The 23245-nt window shown below is 41.3% G+C and overlaps 1 protein-coding gene across 1 annotated transcript in view; it reads right to left on the reverse strand.

Annotated features, from left to right (window-relative positions):
• The window catches only part of NOM1 (nucleolar protein with MIF4G domain 1), a 31247-nt gene extending 11688 nt beyond the window's left edge, over positions 1 to 19559 (reverse strand). Inside the window, exons 1-7 of the mRNA XM_077491147.1 lie at positions 18531 to 19559; positions 12983 to 13107; positions 10889 to 11084; positions 8068 to 8391; positions 6234 to 6344; positions 2826 to 2990; positions 579 to 700 (exon numbers count right to left, since the gene is read on the reverse strand). Coding sequence (XP_077347273.1) covers positions 579 to 700; positions 2826 to 2990; positions 6234 to 6344; positions 8068 to 8391; positions 10889 to 11084; positions 12983 to 13107; positions 18531 to 19448 — 1961 coding nt within the window. The 5' untranslated portion in view covers positions 19449 to 19559. The remainder of the gene's footprint in view (positions 1 to 578; positions 701 to 2825; positions 2991 to 6233; positions 6345 to 8067; positions 8392 to 10888; positions 11085 to 12982; positions 13108 to 18530) is intronic.
• Between the last annotated feature and the right edge of the window lie 3686 nt (positions 19560 to 23245).

Genomic DNA, 23245 nt, shown 5'->3' on the forward strand with positions numbered 1-23245 from the left:
TATGAGTCAGCATGAGGAAACACTGTGTGCGCAACAGTAGGTGTAGATATACCGACACCCAAAAGAGTGCAATACTTGCAGTAGACAGGAAGCAGCGATGTTTTAAAAGACATGAACCACCAGAAACATTTTAGGTCTTTTATATGACCTTGGTTTCTTTAAGGAAACAAGACCCCAGAACTGCTGTGTTTTATGACACCATATTACACTTTGACCACATTAAAAAATAAAAATAAAAAAAAATAGTGCTGCTCAAACACCTCCCATTCGTTCTTCCATCAGATCCACACCCACATTGCGTGCCAGCCCCTCCAGGAGAGCGCGTCTCACTCCATGAAAAAATCACAATAGCAAAACCTCTAGGACCAAGCCTAATCAGGATGAAACATCAGCAGGGCAGGGCCAAGAGGCGGGGACTGCAACTGCAGCCTCTGTCAGCTCATCGTGGTTGAGCTATGCGATTTGCACCCCCTAACTTTGCTATTGTGATCATATTAAACTTGACATGATTTGAGGCATAGACAACTAAAGTTCACCGCAATAAGTCCACTTAAACACAGCCCATTAAGAGAACTTACTTCAGCAACTTCTCAAAAGCATCCAGATAGTCTTCACTGGTCATGATAACACAGAAGATATTCCTCCTGATATCGGTGTTCATTCGCTGCTTGCGGGCCAGTTCCATGATCTTCGCACTGACCTAAAAGATAACACATTATCATAAATGTATTTCATAGCATTAACAGAGACCTGTACTAAGAAGACATGGAAACTGCCATTACTAAACTCTCCTACACAAATGCTTATTCACTGGCTATGAAACTGATTCAGTGGTTTCAGCACCTTCAAAGTTATTGTTCCACAACGTATGCAGATCAAGAATTTTAACTTTTCTCTGACCTTGCTAGCTGCAAGAATCTTCATGGTCCCTAAATGAGAAAATTCTGAATCAAAAGAGACACCCTCAAAACCAGCATTTTCAGAACTAGAACAGTAATACGTTTCTTCTGTACAGGTTCTCTTGGCTTTACATCACTTGTTTTTAAACCATTTTTAAGTAAACTTACCCCTCTGCAATATGTGGGTTTTCAGAGCTAGGAGTCAAGTACAGTAGTTCTTAATCTGGGGCTTTTACCTTTAATAAAATAATTTAAAAAAATATTCACAGACACTTAAAGAGGTTGTAAATCTCTCTGTGTCAGTTGTACCTATAGGTAAGCCTAGAATAAGGCTTACTTATGGGTACTGTAAATATCTCCTAAATGTGCCCCCTTTAGGAGACATTTACTGTATACTGCACCGACTATGTCATCGGCACATGCGCTTTGAAGAAAACAGCCAGCCGTGCCGTGACTGGTGGCTCCCACGTGCATGCATGGGAGTGACGTCATGCGGCTCCGACCAGAGTAAGAGGGGGTGAAAATGGATGCTGCGTGCAGCAGGGATGGTACGGGCCTTCGATTGCAGGTGTCACATGATGTTCTAGTATGCGATGCATACTAGCTCATTATGCCTTTACTGTACAGGGGAAAAGAAAGGAAAGGAAGAAAAAACAATCAGGGTTTACTTCCTCTTTTTTTTTAACAAACAAGTTATACTCACCTGCTCTGTGCAGTGGTTATGCACAGAGCAGTCATGATCCTCCTCTTCCTGGGTCCCCCACCGGCATGCTTGCCTTCTCCCCCGATGGGTGTCCCCATAGCAAACTTTCTAGGGGGCACTCGTGCATGCACACCCAGCTTCCTCGTCGTTGGCTGTCGCTGCTGTATCCGAGACAGAGAGGGAGCCGAGAGAGCCTCTGCTCTCGTGCACATCGCTGGATTGAGATTGGGCTCAGGTATGTTTTTAGGCAGGGGGAGCTGCATGCAGAAGATTTTTTCTTACCTTACTGCAATAAGGTAAAAAAAAAAAAAAAACTACTGCCTTTACAATCACTTTAATGATACTCCAGCAAAGCTAATTATCCAAAGGGAAAATCCCTAATCTTCCCATAACAGTTAAACCCTAAACCAACCCCTTAACCGACCTCTAATTTTTACCCATTATCCTCCTCCCAAGCTTAATCTAATTAGCCCCCTATATCTATCTCAATCTCTAATGATCGCCCACTATTTTTGATCTACTCTTATTTGCTCTATTTATGGTCAGCAGCAATACAATTTAATTCTATGTGTATTCCTAAAATAAGGCAGGGGACAACAGTGGTGTTGCCCTTTTCTGAATTCTCCATAGCAGTAGATATGAACGATCTACTGCTTGATAAAAAGTTAAGCATGCCAAATCATATATCAGAAGGGTGTTTTTGCTTTATAGCTGTAAAGACATCATACCTAAGATTTCACAGACTTGCTCATATCCTTTAAAAACACACAAACTTGGCACTTCCCACTGCGCCAAAACATATGTACATATTAACTACCCAGAAACCAGAACAGAACTTTTTTTTACTACCAAGAAGGAACTCTCTGCCTTGAAGTTATAAATACAGTGAAAAGCAAACAGCAAAAGAGAGACTTTTGTAAAGTCGTAAAAAGTCATATGCATATTCTGGAGAGTACATGAACCATATATATATATATATATATATATATATATATATATATATATATATATATATATATATATATATATATATATATATATATATATATATATATATACACACACACACACACACAATTATTTATTTATTTTTTTTATTACACATACTATATAAACATGTAAAATAAATCTCAGTATTACCGTTTCTAAATTTGGAGGAAAAAAAAAAAAAAAAAGTGTTATTTATACTCTATTCATGGATCCAATCCCTACAGTTTCCATACCTTGCCAAGAGACTGTGCAGGCACCTTCCCCGAAGACTCGTTGATCATTGGTGCTCCACTCCACGATGACCCAACAATCCACCATCTTCCAACCTTTTCAGCTTCCAAGAGGTTCTCCAGCGACACACGGAGGCGAGTGTCACTGCCAGACACGCTGCTGTGAACCTTCACAAAAACAGTCAACAAGAACACCATGTAACAATATGCTATGATCATAAAGACTACTGTAGAAAAATATATGAAAAAGTACAAAATATAAATAAATGACTTTGATCTAGCTTTAGAAATAATGGAAGTCTGAAAGGCCCATTCATAGCTGGATTAGAGCCAGATTTGAGTGTCACTTGCAATGACTGAGTGAGAAATGGGCTATGTAGGTCTTCCACTGTGGCAATAAGATTTTCTGACAAGGTGAAGTGCTTGTTATTGCACGCAAATGTTCCTACTTGTTGTTCAAAGGGCACTGATCTTTCTCTTGTCTGCAGACAAAATGGAGGGAAGAGTTAATGTATAAGTTCCAGTGGCAGAACTGGGCCCTGCAGTTCGACCACTGTAGTGCAGTGTTGCCAGCCTCCCATTATCGCCGACAGTACAGGAAAACAGATCAATTTCTCCCATCCATAGGACAGGAGAATGTCTGTACATTTAGGGGCCAGTGGCTGCAGCTGAGCGGAGTGTCTCACACAGCCCAGCGAGTTCACTCCCTCCTCCCAGCAACGGATGGGAGAGGAGAGATGAATGCAGCTGCTCCTCCTCTCTGTCCCCCCCCCCCCACCCATGTCTGGCTGACCCGCCTACTCTCCTATCTGTGTGCAGGAGAGAGAAAGAAGCAGAAGAATAGCAGTCACAGCTACTCATTCCAAGCTGTGTGAATGATGCCCAAGCCACCAACTTCCAGCCTGGTCCCTCGAATGAGTGAGCACTTTGATCACTGAATTGTTCCCTTTTCTCCCCCGTCTCCCTCCCCTGCTCTGTACATTGATTTTTTTTTTCTCGTTTGGTCATTACACTGAAAAAAAAAAAAAAGAAAAAAAAAAAAAAGAAAGAAAATATGATCCAATTTGGTGTGCTGGTGACATGTCTATTGTTTTCTGCCACAGTGCGGTGGGCCCAAGATGGTAGGAAGGGGGCCCACTGTAGAACATGTGAAAAGGTCCTGCTGCAGGACCATAATAGAGGAGTAAAAGGCACCTGAGATCAGTGATCAATCAAATGAAGGGGGGGGGGGGCGTCTTCTTCCTGCACCCACTGTCATATTTTGCCCATCATCTGCAAATGAAAGAACTGTCACCACAGCAGATGTCTTAGGCTGTAAGACTTGTCTGACATTGTTTACAGGCCCCAATGGGGAAATAAAAATGCAAAAAGAGGCACATTTATTATTTTTTCCCCAAGAAGAGAACTTAAAAAGTGGTAGTAATCCACCATGCTTTTATTTTATTTTTTTTAAACCTGCAAGGTAAAGTTAGAATATGCATCGCATACTAGCACATTATGTGAATCTAACCTTAAAATGAAGCCCTCCAGCGACGCGCTGCGATTCCTGACAGGGCTTCCATCTTCACCCGGTCTTCCTTCCAGATTCGTGGTCCCTGGCTGTTTGATTGGGCATGGGAGCCGCTATTCACTGCGCAGGACTCTGAAGGAACAGCCACGGGTATGTCGTTCCTTCAGGAGAGCATGCGACAGTGAGGTCCACTGGCCCACTCACAAGTGAATATCTCCTAAACGGTGCATGTTTAGGAGATATTTACTGTACCTATAGGTAAATATCAACCATGGGAGTTTACTCCCACTTTAACCTTTAATTATGTGCCTCAAAAGACAGGCAAGATGTCTCCTTGCTGCATATCTGTCTGTCCTAATAAACATGGTCATCCTTACCCTTGGCTGATCGCTGGTTCGACCACCAATGGTCAGTTTCTGTATGTTATTTAAAGGTTAAACAAAAAAAAAAAAAAAAAAAAAACAGCCACTGCTATGCTTGTCTATTCAGACATGAAGCTGTGACTTGGCCCCGCTCCTTCTCTTTAGCCAATGGCTTACTGGCTGTGATCAACAGCTGCTGTCTGAGCCAATGAGGAGGGAGAGTCCCCAGAGAGCAAAAGCTGTCATGCACATCGCTGGATTGTGTTGGGGCTCAGGTAAGTATTGGCGGGGGGACTGGGAGGCTGCTGAACACACAAGTTTTTTTTTTTTTATCATCTTCATGAAGATAAGAAACCTTCAGCCTTTAGAACCACTTTAACATAAAAAGTAGAGGTTTAGGCTATGCAATACTCCACTCCTTAGATGCTGCCTCCCCACTGCTCCTCGTTGCCCTGCAGACATTCTAGCAGAAATTGCGAAATAAATACCTTTCCTTTTTTTTATGCAATCATGTGACAGCAAAGCTCTGTCTCTTCTGAGTAAATGTGCAGCTGATGGCAAGGAACTCCCCTGCTGATGCCACCCAGAGCAGTGGATGCTGGTGGCTGATGTCACTGCTCTCTGTGATGATTCAGATCAATTGTTGGACCTCAATGCAACAGAGGAGATGCAGCTTTGTAGCCACACGGCCACATAGAAAAACATAAAAAATAAATACGTCTTTGATTTCTGCTAAAATGTATGGTGGGCAATAGAGCACTCGGGAGGCAGCAGTTAAAAACATTTGGTATTGCTTTAACATTTATCAATATCAAGAACCAGTTAGTTAATGTGGTTGTAGACCCTCTCCTACAAGGATGAGCTCTGGCATGTTCGCATAGCCCATGTGCAGGGCCTGCCAGGAAGTCTGCACTGCGCTAATCACAGTCAGTGAGATATTTCCCGATCCCTGCAGCCGTGAATTGGGACAATGTCTCACTACCTGTGATTAGCGCAGTGCCGACTTCCTAGCGGGCTCTGCACGTGGACTGTGCGAACACGCCTGAACTCAGCCTTACTCTCCTATACCCAGTGAAGTGGACAGCCTCAGATGACACACACAGATGAAACAAATCCTCCTACTTAAGTTTTACATGTATATCTGCTGTCTTTCCTTTTCTACATTCTTTGGAATGCAGATTTTGTTACAAATTTTTCTTCCCGTTTCAGTAGCACATAGGGGTGGGAGTGGAGTCTGGGCTTACAGTGAGAGCTGATTGGAGGAAAGGCATCCCCCCCCCCCATCTCCACATTGAATAGACAAGCTCCCTGCTTGTCTATCTCTAAGCTCCCTTCTCAACACAAATTTTCAGCCGCTGTTATCTCCTGTCAGAGAACTTGTCAAAAGTTGTCATGCTGATCACAGAGGAGTGGAGCAGCAGAAACAGGCGGCACTTAGAGCTTTGGAGAGAGATAAGTAAAACACTACAGATATATGTGCCCAGGTCAGATTACAACCACTTTAAATAATGTTTTGGTTGAATTCTAAACGATTCTTACCAAAGAACGCTGTAATTTACGCAGCTTTTCCACAGGTTCAGGGTCATAACCTGGTATCTTGCGCATATCATTGTTCTTTAATGCGAGCATCGTCTCCAGCATAAATCTAACCTACAGGTTGATAAATTTAAAAAAAATTAATAAATAAATAACTACACCATCTATGAAAACTATATAAAAAGCCACACTAAACCTTAATGTGCACAGATTCAGCTTTATGTAAAATGTTGCTGCAATAAATAAAGTTTGTTTTGCATAACCCATAGCAGCCAATCTCAGATCAGGTAGTTGTTAGGCTGAGCAGTCTGTTGCTGACCTTTCCCCTGAACATTGCGATCAACAGTTACATCGTATGAGATAACCAATAAAGACTACTATAGATAAATGAAATTAGAAACCATAAGTGACAATATGAATGAAAACATGGACTGCAGTTATCCAGTTATCAGCTGCAGGCTCTCTCTCAGCCACCATGTGACAGCATTGGGCAAATCACTATGTAATGTCACATTGGGAGGAAGGAGGGAGTCGCATATTCCTCCAAACACACAGTATCGGGTTTTGTCATTGCTCCAGGCAGCTGAACTGTGTAGGTGGGGATGAAGGAAAGCAGAATATGTCCTGCTGGAAATGGAATTTGATTTTTTTCCTGCAGGGGTAAAGCACAGGTTTGCTTTAAGAGATTCCAAAATGTGCATCCTTAATGCCTTTCTAGATACAAGAGCCATTTTCATCAGTGCTATCTAATGGTTTGCTGTATGGCTTTGTACACTGTCACCAATTGTTCTTTTTGTACCACATGTTGTTCATTAAAGCAATCCTGGTTAAAATATATAAATCATTTTTTTTATAAAAAATAAAAAACATCTAAAAAATAAATAAATAAAATAAAAAGATCTTCTCTCAGATCATTTTTCTCCTTCACTGATATGCCCTGATTGAGACTGAGCTAATTTGCAGCACTGATTATCAGTGTAGATGTCCCCTTTCACACTCACCAGTTACAGTCTCTCTCCTCAGGCTGTGACAGTGAGGAATAGAATGCCGATAACCGGAAAGTGTGTTTACATCGTGATTGGACACAGCTGATCATGTGTTTAAGAGCCACTGTGATAGGCGCTTTACCCCGATGTTTGATCAGATGCCCCTTCACCAGACCTTTTTTTTTTTTTTTTTTTTTTATGTAAAAATGCATTTACACTCAGCAAACACATGCGGACAAAGAAAGATTTGAGTGTCTCTTTACTGGACTTCTATAACTTTTCTCTTCCCAAAGACAAATATCCCACTCATCACAATCACTCCTTATTCATGTCATCAGTTTTTGGCAGCACCTATATTTGCTTACAACTATTTTCAACCAAAATACATGATGAGAGCATTGAGAATTAATTGGGAATTGCTACTACATCCATTTACCAGATTTTGAGGTGTTTTTTTTTATGGAAAGCAGTATATTGCACTAGTTTTATGTTGCTCTTTTTTACTTTTACTCCTCTATTGCTTTTATAATAAAAAAAATTGCAAAAAAATGTTTTTTGTTACTCAGGTATGTACATTATCTATATCAATGATGGTTACCTTGTGATCTGCCTGACTTTTTTCTGCTCATCAGCTATCCTTATTGTAAATGTATTTTGTGTGACCCAAGACAATTAGTCTTCTTCCAATGTGGCCCAGGAAAGCTAAAAAGGTTGGGACACCCCCCGAATTAAACTGTTCAGAACCAGTAAAACAGTTTTGGATGTGCCTGTTCTTAAACCACACATATAAACTCATAGTTAAGGTATAAACTCTTAGGGCAATAAATGAATACATAAATTGTTTTTTTTACCCGAGTCTGATCTTGGAATTCCTTATCTACAGCATTCGCCTTGTTTTGTGCCACACTTATCAGCTCCTTCAAAGCCAGAGCATCATCCTTTCTCAAGGAGAAGCCAACATTTTTCAGAAGCAGCAGGATCAGCTCTATGTTCCTCTCTGTAAACGTGGACACCAGTAACTTCAATATGTCAAACACCAGGCGAGCGTCAATGACGTGGAAGTTGTACAGATGTCCTATAATGGTGAGCAGGTTATCACACTCTTTACTTTCACCAATGTCCTGATGCAGGTCATGAAACTGCTGTACCACCGATTCCAAGATATGCGCACCAACCTAAAAACAAGGTCACAAGAAGGTTATAAAATATTGAACGCACGCAGTCTGAGGTTTTCTTCTTTTTTTTTTTTTTTTAAGGGAATGTATGGAATTTAACACAAATTGTTAGACTGTGTAATTTGTTTGCTGGCTAGCTGGTAAGTATGCAGAGGGTAAATTTGTTTTGTTTGTTCTGTGTAAAAGCCTTCCCATGTGTACTTTATTACGCTAGTTATAAAAAGGGGGCAGTTATTTTCATATATTTTCATTTTTATGGTCAAAGCTCTGATATAAAAATTCAACTTTTTACTGACGGAATTAGATACACTGCATATGAATATCTCATATTCCCATCTCCATGGATCAGGTAGCACACTCAAAGATACTCCTTCAGAATATCTGTAAAGAAGTTTAATGCAATGCTGTGAATAGCCTGTATCGTGCATAGGTCTGAACAACCAAAGACCCATTATACACACAGAGGACATAGGAAGGTCACACCATCTCTCCCTCCTGTTTCATATTTAACATTTTCAGCCAGCTAGTAGTGACATGTGAGGCTGCTTTCAGCCTCTTCCAATCTACTATGGGACACACCTTCTACACTTACAAGCTCATACAGATTTTCAACTCAAGTCTAAAAGTGAGCAGGCGGTATGGATTTGTCTTAGTAGAACACCTAGAAAGCTCTATAAAAAGACAATGCCATTGTTGTAACCTGCATTTAGAATTTTTACAAAAAAATAAAAATAAATACTACACAAAAAAGGTAAACATAAACCCAGCTATGGGCTAAATCTTTAATTTGCACCTACAACTAGGGTTGCGCAGATACCGGTATTGGTGCCGATACTAAGCATTTGCACAAGTACTTGTGAAAATGCACCAATACCTAAAATCAAATCCTTTGCGGTGTGATTTGAACCCATACACAATGAATGGGCTCAAACTGCATATGATCCAAATCACATGCGGTTTCCCAGCTGCCCCTGTGTGAACCCAGGCAGAGCCTGCCTGTCTATCATTACATTCCTGCTCTACAAGTTGTGCTCTTGTCAGGCCAGCGAGACATCACAGATGAGCATTGTGGAATCCAGCCACTTTCTGCATAAACCACTTTACTGGATTTAAAAACACAACACTGCCTCATCCCGATTTGCTGTTAGCTGCTGAGTATTCTGTTTGGTTCACATAGGAGTGGTGCAGAAACTGCATGTGATTCAGATAGGAATCCCACAGCATCTCTGTTCAAATTGCATGCAATTGTTTCTACATTAAATATATACAATGTTTGGGAGTCTTAAGTAATTTTCTTGCAGAAAATACTGATTTTAACTTGTAAGCAACAAGTTTCAGAAAAAGGCTTAAGCCTTTGATCAGACTTTCTGACAACAAAACCGTGGAATTTTGTCCGAAGGGTGTTGGCTCAAACTTGTCTTGCATGCACACGGTGACACAAATGTTGGCCAACAATAACGAACGTGGTGATGTACTATGTGGTTTTTCAGCTCTTTAGCGTCACCCTTTGGGCTCCTTCTGCTAATTTCGTATTAGAAGTTTCGTGAGCATTGATTCATGCTTTTCAGTTTGTTTCTGAACGGCCGTTCATCAACCAGACCTGTCTACTAGCATTTTTGTTCTATGTACACAGCCTTTAGCTCGTATGCAGTGAAAATTTCCAATAATGGAGCTGGGCATTAGGATGATGTCATTCCAGCATAGGGCTGGAATTAAATAGTGGTAGTCCAATGGCTGAAGAAAGAAGATAAGAAGTTTGCAACAGAGACCAAAAGAGTGACGGAGAGGAGAGTGGACCTTGCAGCACTGGTAGAAGCCAAACTAGGAAGGAAAGTCTATAATAATGTGCTGAGCATACTTGCACATTATGACAAATGCACTGGGGACCCGCTGCTGCTTTATTTCAGAAATATTCCATTATTTATTTGGAATGTGAATTACACACAATAGAAAGCATTCAGCTTCTAGATTCCAGCCTAAGGTCAAATTCTTCTTGGCATGACAGTGCAAAGAGATAAATATTTCACTTTAAAACCATATTTTCCCTTAAAGCGGTTGTAAACCCGCTGATGTGTTTTGTTTGGTTTTCCCACCTGCACCGCATACTAGTTCATTATGAAATACTTACCTTAGAACAAGGCCCCAACATCTGGCCCGATCCACGCCGAGGGAGCGAACATGTTCCCTCTGCGTTTCTTCCGGGTATCGCGGCTCCGGCGCTGTGAGTGGCCCGAGCCGCAATATCGCCACTCTCGCGCGCAGGAGATTTCTGTCCGACGTCTGCCAGGCTTTCAGCCGAGAATCCACTGTGCGCATGCGCCGCTGCAGTCAGAGAGCGCATTGCGAGGGGAATATCTCCTAAACCATACAGGTTTAGGAGATATTTTTTTTACCTACAGGTAAGCCTCATTATAGGCTTTCCTGTAGGTAAAAGTCCCAAAAATGACTAAACAACTGCTTTAAGGCAATATATGATAACGATTGGCAAATGTGTTACCTCAATCCCCACTGTATGATGTAGTATAGCAATCAGAAGCACATGTTCCATCATTAGTCGGTCTGGCATTTTGGCCGGAGTAATACAAGCATTGAGGAGAACACTGGTTAAAGTATCATTCATGTCGTTTCTACTGTTGGTCATGTACAGTTCTTCAAGCTGTCCGCTGATAGAGGCCATGTTTGGTTCACTCAGTCTAAAGGAAGAAAAGAAAAAGGGTCAGCATTCTCTTACAAAATGTGGAAAAGATCACTAATGTTTTCGGGAAAATATTTAACTGGATCACTACTCCCTATTACAGGAGAACGGCCATATCTGTGTTCAACATAGCACTGTGAACTTTGTGAATTGCCGCCCACAAAAAGAAACATAAGCATTCTACTACATGGATTATTGTAGTATTAGGGATTAGTCAGAATAGAATTTAGGAGTTTTCATTTAATTGTTAAGGGATTTGTCTCATTCACATATGATTTTATTGCCAGCTTCAGCAAAAATCCAGCATATTCTGGCGGCTGGATTCCAGAGATAAAGTTTAAGTACAACTGTCACAAGAGAATTACGTAGGCTGCCGCTGTTGACCTCCTCTTTTGGATGAAGACACAAGAACTTTTTTTTTTTTTTCTCTGCAGGCTTCCTCCCGCTTGCTGTCTGTGTCCCATCAATCTCCTAATAGAAAATGCCAATTCCCAGATGACATCCTATCGTGACGAAAGGCGTAGGGTGGAGCCTGTGGCAGTGATGTCGTTTTCCATTAGGCAATTCATGGGGCACAGACAGCCAGCAGGAGGAAACCTGGAGACACCGCGATTTTTACCCTTGATATACAATTATTGCTACGCTCTTAACGGATGAAATATCTTGTACGTGCAATTTGTTTGGTTTATTAAATCATCTTTTATGAAACATTACACTATGGGAGCATTCTCCGTTTGTTTTTTTGAGTATCACGGTCATAGCCCCAGCTGTGGAAGTCAGTATAGGTTTTATGGGAGACCTGAATTTCCCTGTGCCTGGTGAGACTACCTTTATGGTGGTCACCTGTAGTTGTTAAGGGGCCTCATTACTCACTTGGGTGTGAATTATTTTGGATTTGGCATTGCATACTAGCACGTTACGATAAACTTACCTTAGAACAAAGCCCTCTCGTGCTGCAATGTCAATGCTGAGACAGCGAACATCTTCCCCTAGTCTTCCTTTCATGTTTTGCGACCTCTGGCTACACGAGTAGCTGGAGGCGCGATGATGCCACGCCCACGCATGCACGAGGGAAATGCTGTTTCCGGCACAGACTCTGAAGGTCCCGCACTGTAAGCCAGACGATGCTGTCATCAGCTGCATGCATGCTGAATATCTCCTAAACAAATTTAGGAAATATTCACAGTACCTACAGGTAAGCCTCATTATAGGCTTACCTGTAGGTACAAGTGGTAGTACAGTGTTTACTTCCACTTTAGGGAGGAGATTCTCTCATATTGGAAAGACAACCTTTCACTTCCTGTTGAGTCTACAGGATAGGAAATGAAGGAAAAGCTCCCTAAGGAGACACAGGTATTACATAAAAATCCACTCTCAATCCAAAATATATAAAAATAAATAAAAAACAAGTTTCTTTCTATCGATATACTTTAGCATTTGAGTAAAGGTCAATTATAACTGAAAGTATTCCTTTCTTTTATAATTTGGTGCAAAGCCTACCTTTCTGCAAAAAAAATAACAAAAAAAATAAAAAATCTACAGTGGATCAATCATGAGCTAATTAACAATTAGTTAGGAAATACAATAGATTAATGTCTAGGTATCTATTATGGCATAAGGACAGTGATGAGAATGGAAAAAAAAATTTAAAATATCAACTTGCAGTTACAAAGGGTAAACTCCATACATCACCAAATGACCTGCAGCATATGCGCACAACAAGAGTAAATTAATTAGCAGAAGCCTGTGAGTGATTTAAAGTCCATGGAGATTCATCCTGTCAATTAAAAATATGAACTATAAAAGTAGTTGATGCACTCCAGGCCTGGAGCCAAGACTCAGCACACAACTCAAGAGAAAGGACACCATTATTTAGGTGGATCCGTCACGTGATACCTGTTCATCAATCCTTTCACACTCTTCTTCAGCCTCTCCAGTTCTTGCCTCTTCTTAGCATCCACAGCTTCAGAGGACTGTCTAAGCTGGGGAGGGACATACTTATTGCCCACGTCTTTGGAGTTCTAAGAAACAAGAATATAAAACACATATTTAATGGAAAACCAACATCATTCACCTAGCAACCCAGAAGATCCTTCTGTTCATTTTCTAACCTGTACTAGAGACAGCTGACATCTCATCACAGGGAATACAATTTCCTCTAATTTATAGAAGTCAGTTTACTTAAATACATTGGGTTTAAATTTAAAGTGAACCTGTGCCCAGATCATGGACACTAAAAAATGGATTGGAGTTTTCCTGCATACAATTCGCATAGCAGGAAATTGCAATAGGCTATGGAGCCCCTTCACACATCTCCGGTGAGAATTGCACAGGAGTCCTGTGCTTCTTCTGGTCCATTTCAGCCCAACAATTGGACTGAAATCGGACCTGGAACGATGAACAGGGACGCACCGGACTCCTGCTGTGAGCCGCTCTGTGCTGCGGTGTGAACCCAGCCTCAGGGCATTGTACACACGTATGAGCCTGTTCACTTTCATCGATGCTGGACACTATACTTCTGGAGCTGTGGCTTTCATACAGCCATGCTGTTCCTCCTCTCCCCTTATCTATTCACAGAATGCATTGTATTCTGTGAACTGTTCACATGCTTGTGCTGTTTAAAGGATAAGGGACCAGAGTCTATTTTAGGAATAGGAACACAACCTAAAATGTAATAGAAGGATTTTCTTGACTTTATGATTAATCGTTTAAGCTACTATTATTAGGTATAACTGCATGTACATTCTAGTAACTAAAGCTCTAATTAAGCAAGTAAATCTACAGTTGAGACAGATATATGCGAATGGTCATACCAGCTAAAAGATTTGTAATTCATACATCTATACTAGATGGTACAGCCAAGCGCAGGGCCGGATTAAGAGCATGATGGGCCTGGTGCTAAGGATTTTGGTAGGCCTTTTAATGGAAATAAATAAAATTAAAATACAAACAAATTTTTGTTAAATATGTTGCTGCAATTTACATATAAATCATGTAAAATGCATACAGAGCAGGGATGGGCAGCATTAGTGACTCACACCATTGGGCTGGGCCTATCTTAAGGAAGGGGCCTGGAGCTGCAGCACCAATAGCCAATAGCCCCTATGTTGATCTGGCCCTGGCCAAGAGGGCAGCACCACTTCCTCTGTTAGCATTAAGGAATATGAAAAGCAAAAAAGGTGCCTCTAAGTGCAGAAGTAAAACTTTATATTTCCCAAAAGGGTTAAAAAAACACTTACAAAAGGAAATACAAGTAGGAGCCCATCATATTAGTAATATGGCAGGTGGTCCGGTGTTCTGGTAGTCCCATAGAGTCTCAGGGATATCCAGAGGTGCAATTCTATGGTAGCATATTCTGAAGTGGCCGGCAGATGGAAGCCACGACTCTCCTAGATACTGGGAAGACAGCTAGGCTGTCTGAGACAGCATGGAAGCCCAATCCAGGAAGTGACCTCAGCGGGAAAGGACCAACAACCAGCGTGGACAGCAAGCCGGAAGTGATGTCATCAATATACAACACGTTTTGGAACAACTAATCTGTTCCTTCTTTAAGCAATGACTAAAGGTTACTAGAAGCAGAGCTTCTTATGATCTGTGGGTGGGCTTTGGATGGACATGAAGAGGAATAAGGGAAGCACTGAGCTTATAACATGACATAATGAATATAAAAACAGCGTACAGGGGACACAAAAAGGAAAAACAGAAGACTGACAGAGGGAAAACTAATGTAAAGGGCATGATGCAAAAACAGCACGAGTGATGCACAACACAATTAGTTAATAGCACAGGAATACAGTTCTGTCACCTCCCCCGTGGGCAATCTATTCCTCCCTGAGCTCAGCCCCTGTGGTTACTGAGAAAGCAAGAGAGACAGATCACACACTGTACGTGAGCAGCTTTTGGATGAGCTGGCTTACTCAATCCTTCTGTGTTGGGATCATGCTATTCAGGAAGGATGGGGGGGGGGGTGGGTACATGCCTACTTAGTCTTGGTTGACAGACCATGCACAACCAATATGTATGGGATGACAAAGGAGTACTTTTCTAAAATCTTAAGAGTGGGTTGTAAAGTGCCTGGGATACGGGGGGGGGGGGGGGGGTGTCTCCCGTGCTCCGTGCAGCCTCCTCTTCTTGGTTTCCTATGGTGAAAGCCTGCAGGCTCGATTCTGAGCTGCACTGCCTGCGTCAAAACATGCAGGCGGTGGGACCAGCCCTGCCCCCAGCTCCCTTGTCTCACAATTTGACTGACAGCAGGGTGAGCCAATAGCTTCTGCTGCTCTCAGCAAAGTACACCCACTTTAAAATGACTATCACTTAGAGATGGGTTCACACTAGCATCTCCCATGTTCCAAAATATGACCACATCCCCCCAATGATTTAAGTGTTGTGACCCAGACTAGATTGAGTTGGCCGGGATAACAGTATGTCTGAAGGCATATTCCAAGCTTCTGTATTTGCCAGTCAAACCCCAGGGAGGGCATTAGAATATAAATTTCAGCAACAAATTTGGTACCACAGGAGGCTTCTGACAGACTTGTCATTGAGGTAGATTTACTAATACTGGTGAAGCTGTGCATGGTAACCAATCAGCTTCTAACCTCAGCTTGTACATTTAAGCTTTGGCAATAAAACCTGTAAGCCGATTGGTTTCTATGCAGAAGTGAGACTGATTTTGCACTCTCCAGCTTTAGTAAATAAACCCCACTGCCCGATAATAACAGCAAATTTAAAGGGAAACTATAATTGTGTGGTCAAATCTATATTTTCCAACTCATACAAGGTTAGGAACTGATGCAGAGTTCACCCTAGGATTTTTTTTTTTCTGCTGGGCGAGATAAAAGCAACCAGGTGGTTCAAAAAAGAAAAATGCAGAATCACTGGGAAGTGGACATCCCACACAAGTCCTTTATGCAATAATACATAGGGTGTGAGATACTCTTTATGAGTATATCCAGGGTCTGTTGAACCCCTGATGTTTCCTCTGCAGTAGTACATAGAAATGACAGTTACCGTGTATGAATACCTCAGGGGTCTATTAGGCCTCTGATGTCTCCTCTATCCCTGGCTTATATAGACTGCAGACAGAGTCCCTAATCTGCTACTTACACGTAAGGATGGGCTCCGGCGTGTTCGCACAGCCCACCAGGAAGTCGGCACTGCGCTAATCACAGGAGGTGAGACATTGTCCCGATGCACGGCTGCAGAGATCGGGAAATGTCTCACTGCCTGTGAATAGCACTGCACCGACTTCCTGGCAGGCTCTGCACGTGGGCTGTGCGAACATGCTGGAGCTCATCCTTACTTACAAGGCCACTGCCACTCGAATTTTGACATCTCTGAACCTGGAAGTGCTTAGAGCTGACAGCTTTTGGTCCAACCTAAGTAGAGGAGATTAGTGAACAGACGTTACCGATTTCTGACCCTTTATTATTCTAAATACCCTTGCAAGAGACTACAGAGTGGAATTTGGAGGCCGAAGCAGAGTCTGTCTTGGAAAAAAAGGCCAGGGAAAAACCTGATGTTTTAGATTATTTTATTAGAATAAACACTAACTACAGATAAATCTTTAAGCCTGGCTTGGCTTCCTGAAGGAAGGGACAGAGTGGACATGAGCAAGACATGCAGCCATGTACACTGTAGGTGCAGGGACTCACAAGAGGCTCATAGAAGGACTGTGGACAGCAGAACCCAGCTACAAGTACCATGGCAAGAAAAGTGGTTCTCATGTCTACAGTTAAACTACAACAATACCCATTTCCCTCTCTGCACTTAACCCATAACTTAGGAAGCAGCAACCCCACAGAGAGCTGTAGAATGGCAGATCTCCGCTGCAGAGTCACAACTGTCTCCCTCTGCAGACAATAAGAACCTTCTAGATTGTAGAGGCAAAATGATCAATCCCCTTTTTTGATAAATTACGCTGTAAGTCCTTTGTGTTAATGACCTGACTGTATGCAAGTTCAAGTCTTTTGGAACTCTAGAACCCCAAGATGACTCCCATCTCATATTACCAAATCTACTCTGATCATTCTTAATGCAGTGGAAAGAGGAGAAATTACAATTTTACAGCCTTAAAACATACATCAGCTAAAATCATGGCGTTTTTCTTAAGCCAGGGAACTACAGGCACCATTTACAAGCAGACGTCACAGTGAATGGCTGGACGTGGCCATACTTTGGAGTTTTCATGCGCGTCTACATGATGTTTTTCCTGAATGCGGAAATTTAGCATTTGGAGAACATGTGATATGGGCATACATGTGTTTACACTGATGCAAGAAATCATTGCTGTATACACGAGTGTAGCTGTATACAGCCACTCACATCTATTGCCAGTTATACGTGCCATCTGCAGCTCCTGCAAAGGAGGAAAGAGTGCAGAATTTTATGTTAGAGCATATTTTAGAGTGTAAATTCAGATTTTCAGAAAAAAAAAAAAAAATGAAAAAGATGAACACCCTTCCCAACTCTTGCTGGTTCCTACTGTACTTACCTCTGTGCAGCATTGACCAATCAGAATCACTGATCTGTCCCCGAAGCCCTGCAGAAAGAAGGGGGGGAGGGAGCAGCTGGGATTATACATTCCTAGGCCACTTCACCAGCTGGATAAGCACTGACAGCTCAGCGCTCATGAAGGTAAGTACAGTGGGGGCCAGGAGGAGGCTGGAAAGGGTGTACGGTGTTAGTTGACCTTTTCATTTTTTTTCTGAACAGGTGAACCAGCGCTTTAAAACTCAAACCATTTGTGTGAAAAAAAAAAAAAAAAGGAAAAATCCTGTTCCTGTGATGAAAATCATAAGGACATCGGGTCAGCATGGGATAAAACCAACGCGTTTATTCCGATAGACACTTACATGTTAAAATCACGAAGTTAGTGTATGCATAGCGCGTGGTGAACTGGCAACACAGGATGGGATGAACTTTGCTGCAAAGAGCCACAAAGCCAGGACCCGCTATGTTGGATGGAAGCCAAGGGTGTCTCCAGCTGTCACACGCCACTGTATGGAACCACAAGTGAGTAGAGGAGGCCTCCCTATCGGAATAAACATTTTACCTAATGCTGACTGGGCACCCTTATGATTTTCTTCACATTCTTGAGGGATCCCCAACCCCATTGAGGAGCTGCTGGTGACTGAATCCTTCCCGACCTTCCCCCAGCTAAAAGTCCAATCATTCCACTCCTACACAACATCTACCTCATGAACTTTGGCATCGATTTGTCCATCCTCACAGCGTTGATTACTCGCTATCTATAGCTTGTTTTTTTCTATATGTTCTGTTCCAGTGACAGCTGTGAAATGTGAGATCCCACACACTTAGGGAAGACAGTCTTTGTGTGTTCCCGGCACAGGAAGTGGGGGCAAATATCCCCAACTGACACAGGACAGCAATGACGCATGACATGTGTTCCGATTACTGAACAACTATCTCACCAATATCATACCTTATTGACAACCACTTCCTCCTCATCTCCACCATCTGACTCGTGCTGTAATGAGTCTTTGGATGGATCATCCTCTTCATCATCCTCCTCCTCCGATTCCTGGTCCACACCGTCATCTTCTTCACTTTGTTCTTCTGGAGAACTATTCTCATCTTCCCCCTTCAGACCATCCTCCTCTTCTTCTTCTTCCTCCTCCTCACTCCCCCCAATTTCATCCTTCAAGTCTTCTTGGAGGGGATGATTTGAAAGACCCCAGATCTTCTCAGCGGTGTCCTCCTCCTCCTTCTCTTCATCATACAGCCCAGACACAGAGCCCCCCGGCTCCAGTGCCCCCAGGATGTAATCCAAACCATCCTGAGCAAATGCCTGGGGCAGGGAATTCTTATTTTTCCTCTTATTCATCCTCAGACTCTTCTCCAGCTTCTTGATCTCCTTCTCCTCCTTCTCATTGGCCTCCAGCAGAGCTTTCCTCCTTGCCTCTTCTCTGCTCATCTTCTTCTTCTTCCCGGCCTCTGCCCCCGGCTTCTTCCCGGCCTCTGCCCCCGGCTTCTTCCCGGCCTCTGCCCCCGGCTTCTTCCCCCCAGCAGGCCTCTGCCTGTCCTGTCCTCCAGCCTCTGCTCTGTGGACTGAGGGTGCATTGTCCATGGGAGGACCATGTTCTGCGGGTTGGGCAGGCTGCTGGGAGCTCCCACACCTCCTCTCATAGTATTCCTTCCTTCTCAGCTTCTTGGACAGGCGCTTCTCCTTCCTCAGCTCCTTCCGGCTCTTCCCTCTGCCTCCAGACCCCGAGTGTTCCTCTGATACCCGGCTGCTGCCCTGGGACCCGCAGCCCTCTGCCTTCTCCACGAACGTCTGAACTGACAGCTGCAGCTTCCGGATCTTTGCCGGCCGATGCCCCGCAGGGACCCTCCGCTTCATCTTCCTTTTTAATGTCCTATATTATACAACGCTGAGCGGATAGCATGGCAAGCACTCGGCACTCATGCCTCACATGGGCGCCGCCATGTTGGGGACAACGAGCTGCTTCCGTCCTGTAGAGCGGCCGCGAAGTGAACCGAGAACATTCGGCACAGCGCCCCCCGCTGGACGCTCTGAGCTGTGCATGTGTCTGGTAATCAGTCTACAATACTTTATTATTATTATTATTATGTTATTTTATTTCAGGTACTTGTATAGCACCGTCAGTTTATGCAGTCCCCATTTACATCAGTCCCTGGCCTTAAGGAGCTTACAATCTAAGTTCCATAACTCACATTCATACACATACATACTATTATATATTATTACACAGCTCCCAACTGTCCCTAATTTGGAGGGACTGTCCCCGATTTGGAGCAAGGTCTCTCATTCCTCCTCATTCGTCCCTCATTTTGGTCTGATCTATATAGTTGTATATAAAATGCACTTTTTATCTATCAAAAAGTGTTTCCCAGTGCTAAACCTTTCATACAATTCTAAATTGCTGCATTTGTAAATTGTAAATACCAATATAAAGGAATAGCAGTGGTTAAAAAAAGCCCTTGTGGATTTAATTAACCTTTTTTTTTGGTTGATTCTCCTTTGTCCAATGTCTACATATGTTTGCAAGTAGGTGTCCCTCATTCCCATCTCAAAATGTTGGGAGGTATGATATAATACTAATAGTACTATTCTTATTATTAACAAATATTATTTGTATTATGATTATTATCCATATTCATCTATTATGAATATTTGTATTATGATAATTAATAGTATTATTATTACGTCTTCTATTATTTTTTATAAATGATTATGACTATTGTTATTATTATTCATTTATTATGATTATTTGTATTACATAGTTGATAAGGTTAAATAAATACATCTGTTTATCCAGTTCAACCTGTGTTGGTGTGTGTGTGTGTGTATAAAAATAATTTCCCGTATCCCCGTATTTTGTTTTTTGCTAAGATGCATGTCCAAGAGTATTTTAAAACAAAAAGAAAAAATGTCCACACTCTGTACTTGATCAAAATTCTTTTGTCCAATCTGAATTCTTTTATTCAGAACATCCCAAAGTGTTGACAGAAAGCTGGTAAAAAAAACTATCCATATTCCTGCCGACACCACCAATTGTGGAAGAGAGTTCCACATCCTTATTGCCCTGACACACAGCTTCTCTTCCAGTCTCATTGTGTGGCCCCATGTCCTCTTACACTTCCTGGGACTGAAAAGTTTCCTACTCATGTTGGGATCACCATTGAGATATTTGTATATCACCATCATATCTCCTCTCAAGTGTCTCCTCTCCAGGGAGAATACATTTAGTGCTTGTAGGAATGAGGTCCTCCAGTCCCCATAATATTCTGTTCTCTGGACTTTCTCCAGCTCCAGCACATTCCTTCTGAGGATTGGTGACCAGAAGTGTACAGAAAACTCCAGATGAGGCCAAACCAAAGTTTTATAAAGTGGCAGAATAATCATTTTATCTCTGGAGTAAATTCCCCTTTTAATGCATGCTAATATTCTGCTGGCTTTGGCAACTACATCTTGACACTGCATGCTATTGCTCAGTCTGTCTTCTCTTAGGACCCCTAGATCCTTCATCATCCTGGAAGCCCCTAGGGGTTCGCCTCCTAATAGGTAACTTGCGCCTATATTTTTACCCCCTAAGTGCATTACCTTACATTTTTCAAAGTTAAACTTCATTTGCCATGCATTAGCCCACTCCATTAATTCATTCACGTCCCCCTGTAAAGTTTCTATATCCTGCTGTGTTGTTATTGCCTTGCATATTTTGTGTCATCAGCAAACACTGATATCGAGCTATTTATCCCACCGTCTATATTATTTATAAATAAATGAAACAGCATTGGTCCCAGGACAGAGCCTTGGGGTACCCCACTAACCACTCTAGACCATTCTGAGTATATTATTTATCACAACCCATAATACGTTATATTATGATTATTAATAATATTATTATTACTATTACTATTATTTGTATGAATTATTATTATTAATATTCATTGTAATTATTTGTAATATGGCTATTATTATGATTATTCTTACTATTATTATTCATGATTATTATTAATATTATTTTATTATTTTTTTGGTTTTCTGATTATTATTATTATTCCTACCACTATTATTTTTTTATGAATTATTACTAATGTTACTATTATTACTATTCACTATGACTATTTGTATTATTATTATTATTATTATTATTATTATTATTATTAATAATAATAATAATAATATTAATTATTATTATTTTGTACTAGGATTACTATTAAATATTATTATTACTACTATTATTTTTATGAATTATTAATATTCATTGTGATTATTTGTAATATGGTTATTATTATTATGATTATTCTTACAATTATTATACATGAATATTATTCTTTTATTATTATTATTTTCTTATGATTATTATTATTATTCCTACCACTATTATTTTTTTAATGAATTATTACTAATGTTACTGTTATTACTATTCATTATTATTATTCGTATTATTATTAATAATATTATTATTAATAATATTCATTTATTATTATTTTGTACTATGATTACTATTAAATATTATTATTACTACTTTTTTTATGAATTATTATTAATGTTATTATTATTTATTCATGTTTATGATTATTTGAATTATGATTATTATTATGATTAACATTAAACTAAACTGGTAACATTTGCCATAATGGTCTGATTTTGACCCTGTACACATGTAAACATTTGTGCTAACGTTTGCATGCATACAACATAGATGGTAAATGGACCCTGTGTGCTGCTGATGCCATCTAGTGAATTCAGGGCCGACATATAAACATCTGCAATGTGTAGGCAGTGGCAGCGGCAGCGGCAGCAGAATAATACACATCTCCATTAACTCAGACATAGGTGGGTGTATGTCCCGGAGAGTTCAGATGCAGTACAGGAAAACGCTTTATGCAGGATTCTTACTTTCAGCAAAGTCCCTTCCTAAATCAATATGTCCGTGTGCCTGAGGCTTATAACATGAGGCTCAATTCACAAAGCTAACACACCAGGACAAGTATTGTTTTTGTCAAAAATGTGGCAGTTATTTTCAGCTAAGGCCAATGAAATTAGTAATTGCCACCCACATGGCTGAAAATAGATGGAATTGAGCCATATTATATATGTTTCCTATCACCATGTAATTGGCTGCTCAGGCAGTGAGCACTGCACTATGGGAATCACAGTAGGGTATTGTCATGTGTTCCCCCATACCTGGAAGTATGGAGTCTTTGATCAACTCTGAGAATTGTCAAAGGAGAGTGCAGAAGGTAAATAATAAATCCTATCTCCAGATTAGTAATCCCGTCCCCCCTGTTGTCTCTGCTGTCATGTGCTTTTTTTCCCACAAGCGTTAGCGGTCCAAAAATGCTGTATAGTGCGTCACTCACATACTGACCGGGAGGTGCATTTTGCAGATTTTTAGTGGGAGGGGAGTGCTGCTAAAATAACCAAAGGGTCTTGAAAATTTTTAAAAGCTAACTCAATCTTTTAAGTCAGTAATGGCGACCCTTGGCACCCCAGATGTTTTAGAACTACATTTCCCATGATGCTCAACTACACTGCAGAGTGCAAGAGCATTATGGGAAATGAAGTTACAAAACATCTGGGGTGCCAAGGTTTACCATCACTGTTTTAGGTCCTTTTCAGACAGGTAGTGAATGGGAAGTAAAAGCGGGCAGCAAAGCCATTGCCAA

Source organism: Lithobates pipiens, unplaced genomic scaffold (genome assembly GCF_037356315.1).
Source record: "Lithobates pipiens isolate NorthernLeopardFrog02 unplaced genomic scaffold, aLitPip1_a1.2 Scaffold_19, whole genome shotgun sequence".
NCBI lineage: Eukaryota > Metazoa > Chordata > Amphibia > Anura > Ranidae > Lithobates > Lithobates pipiens.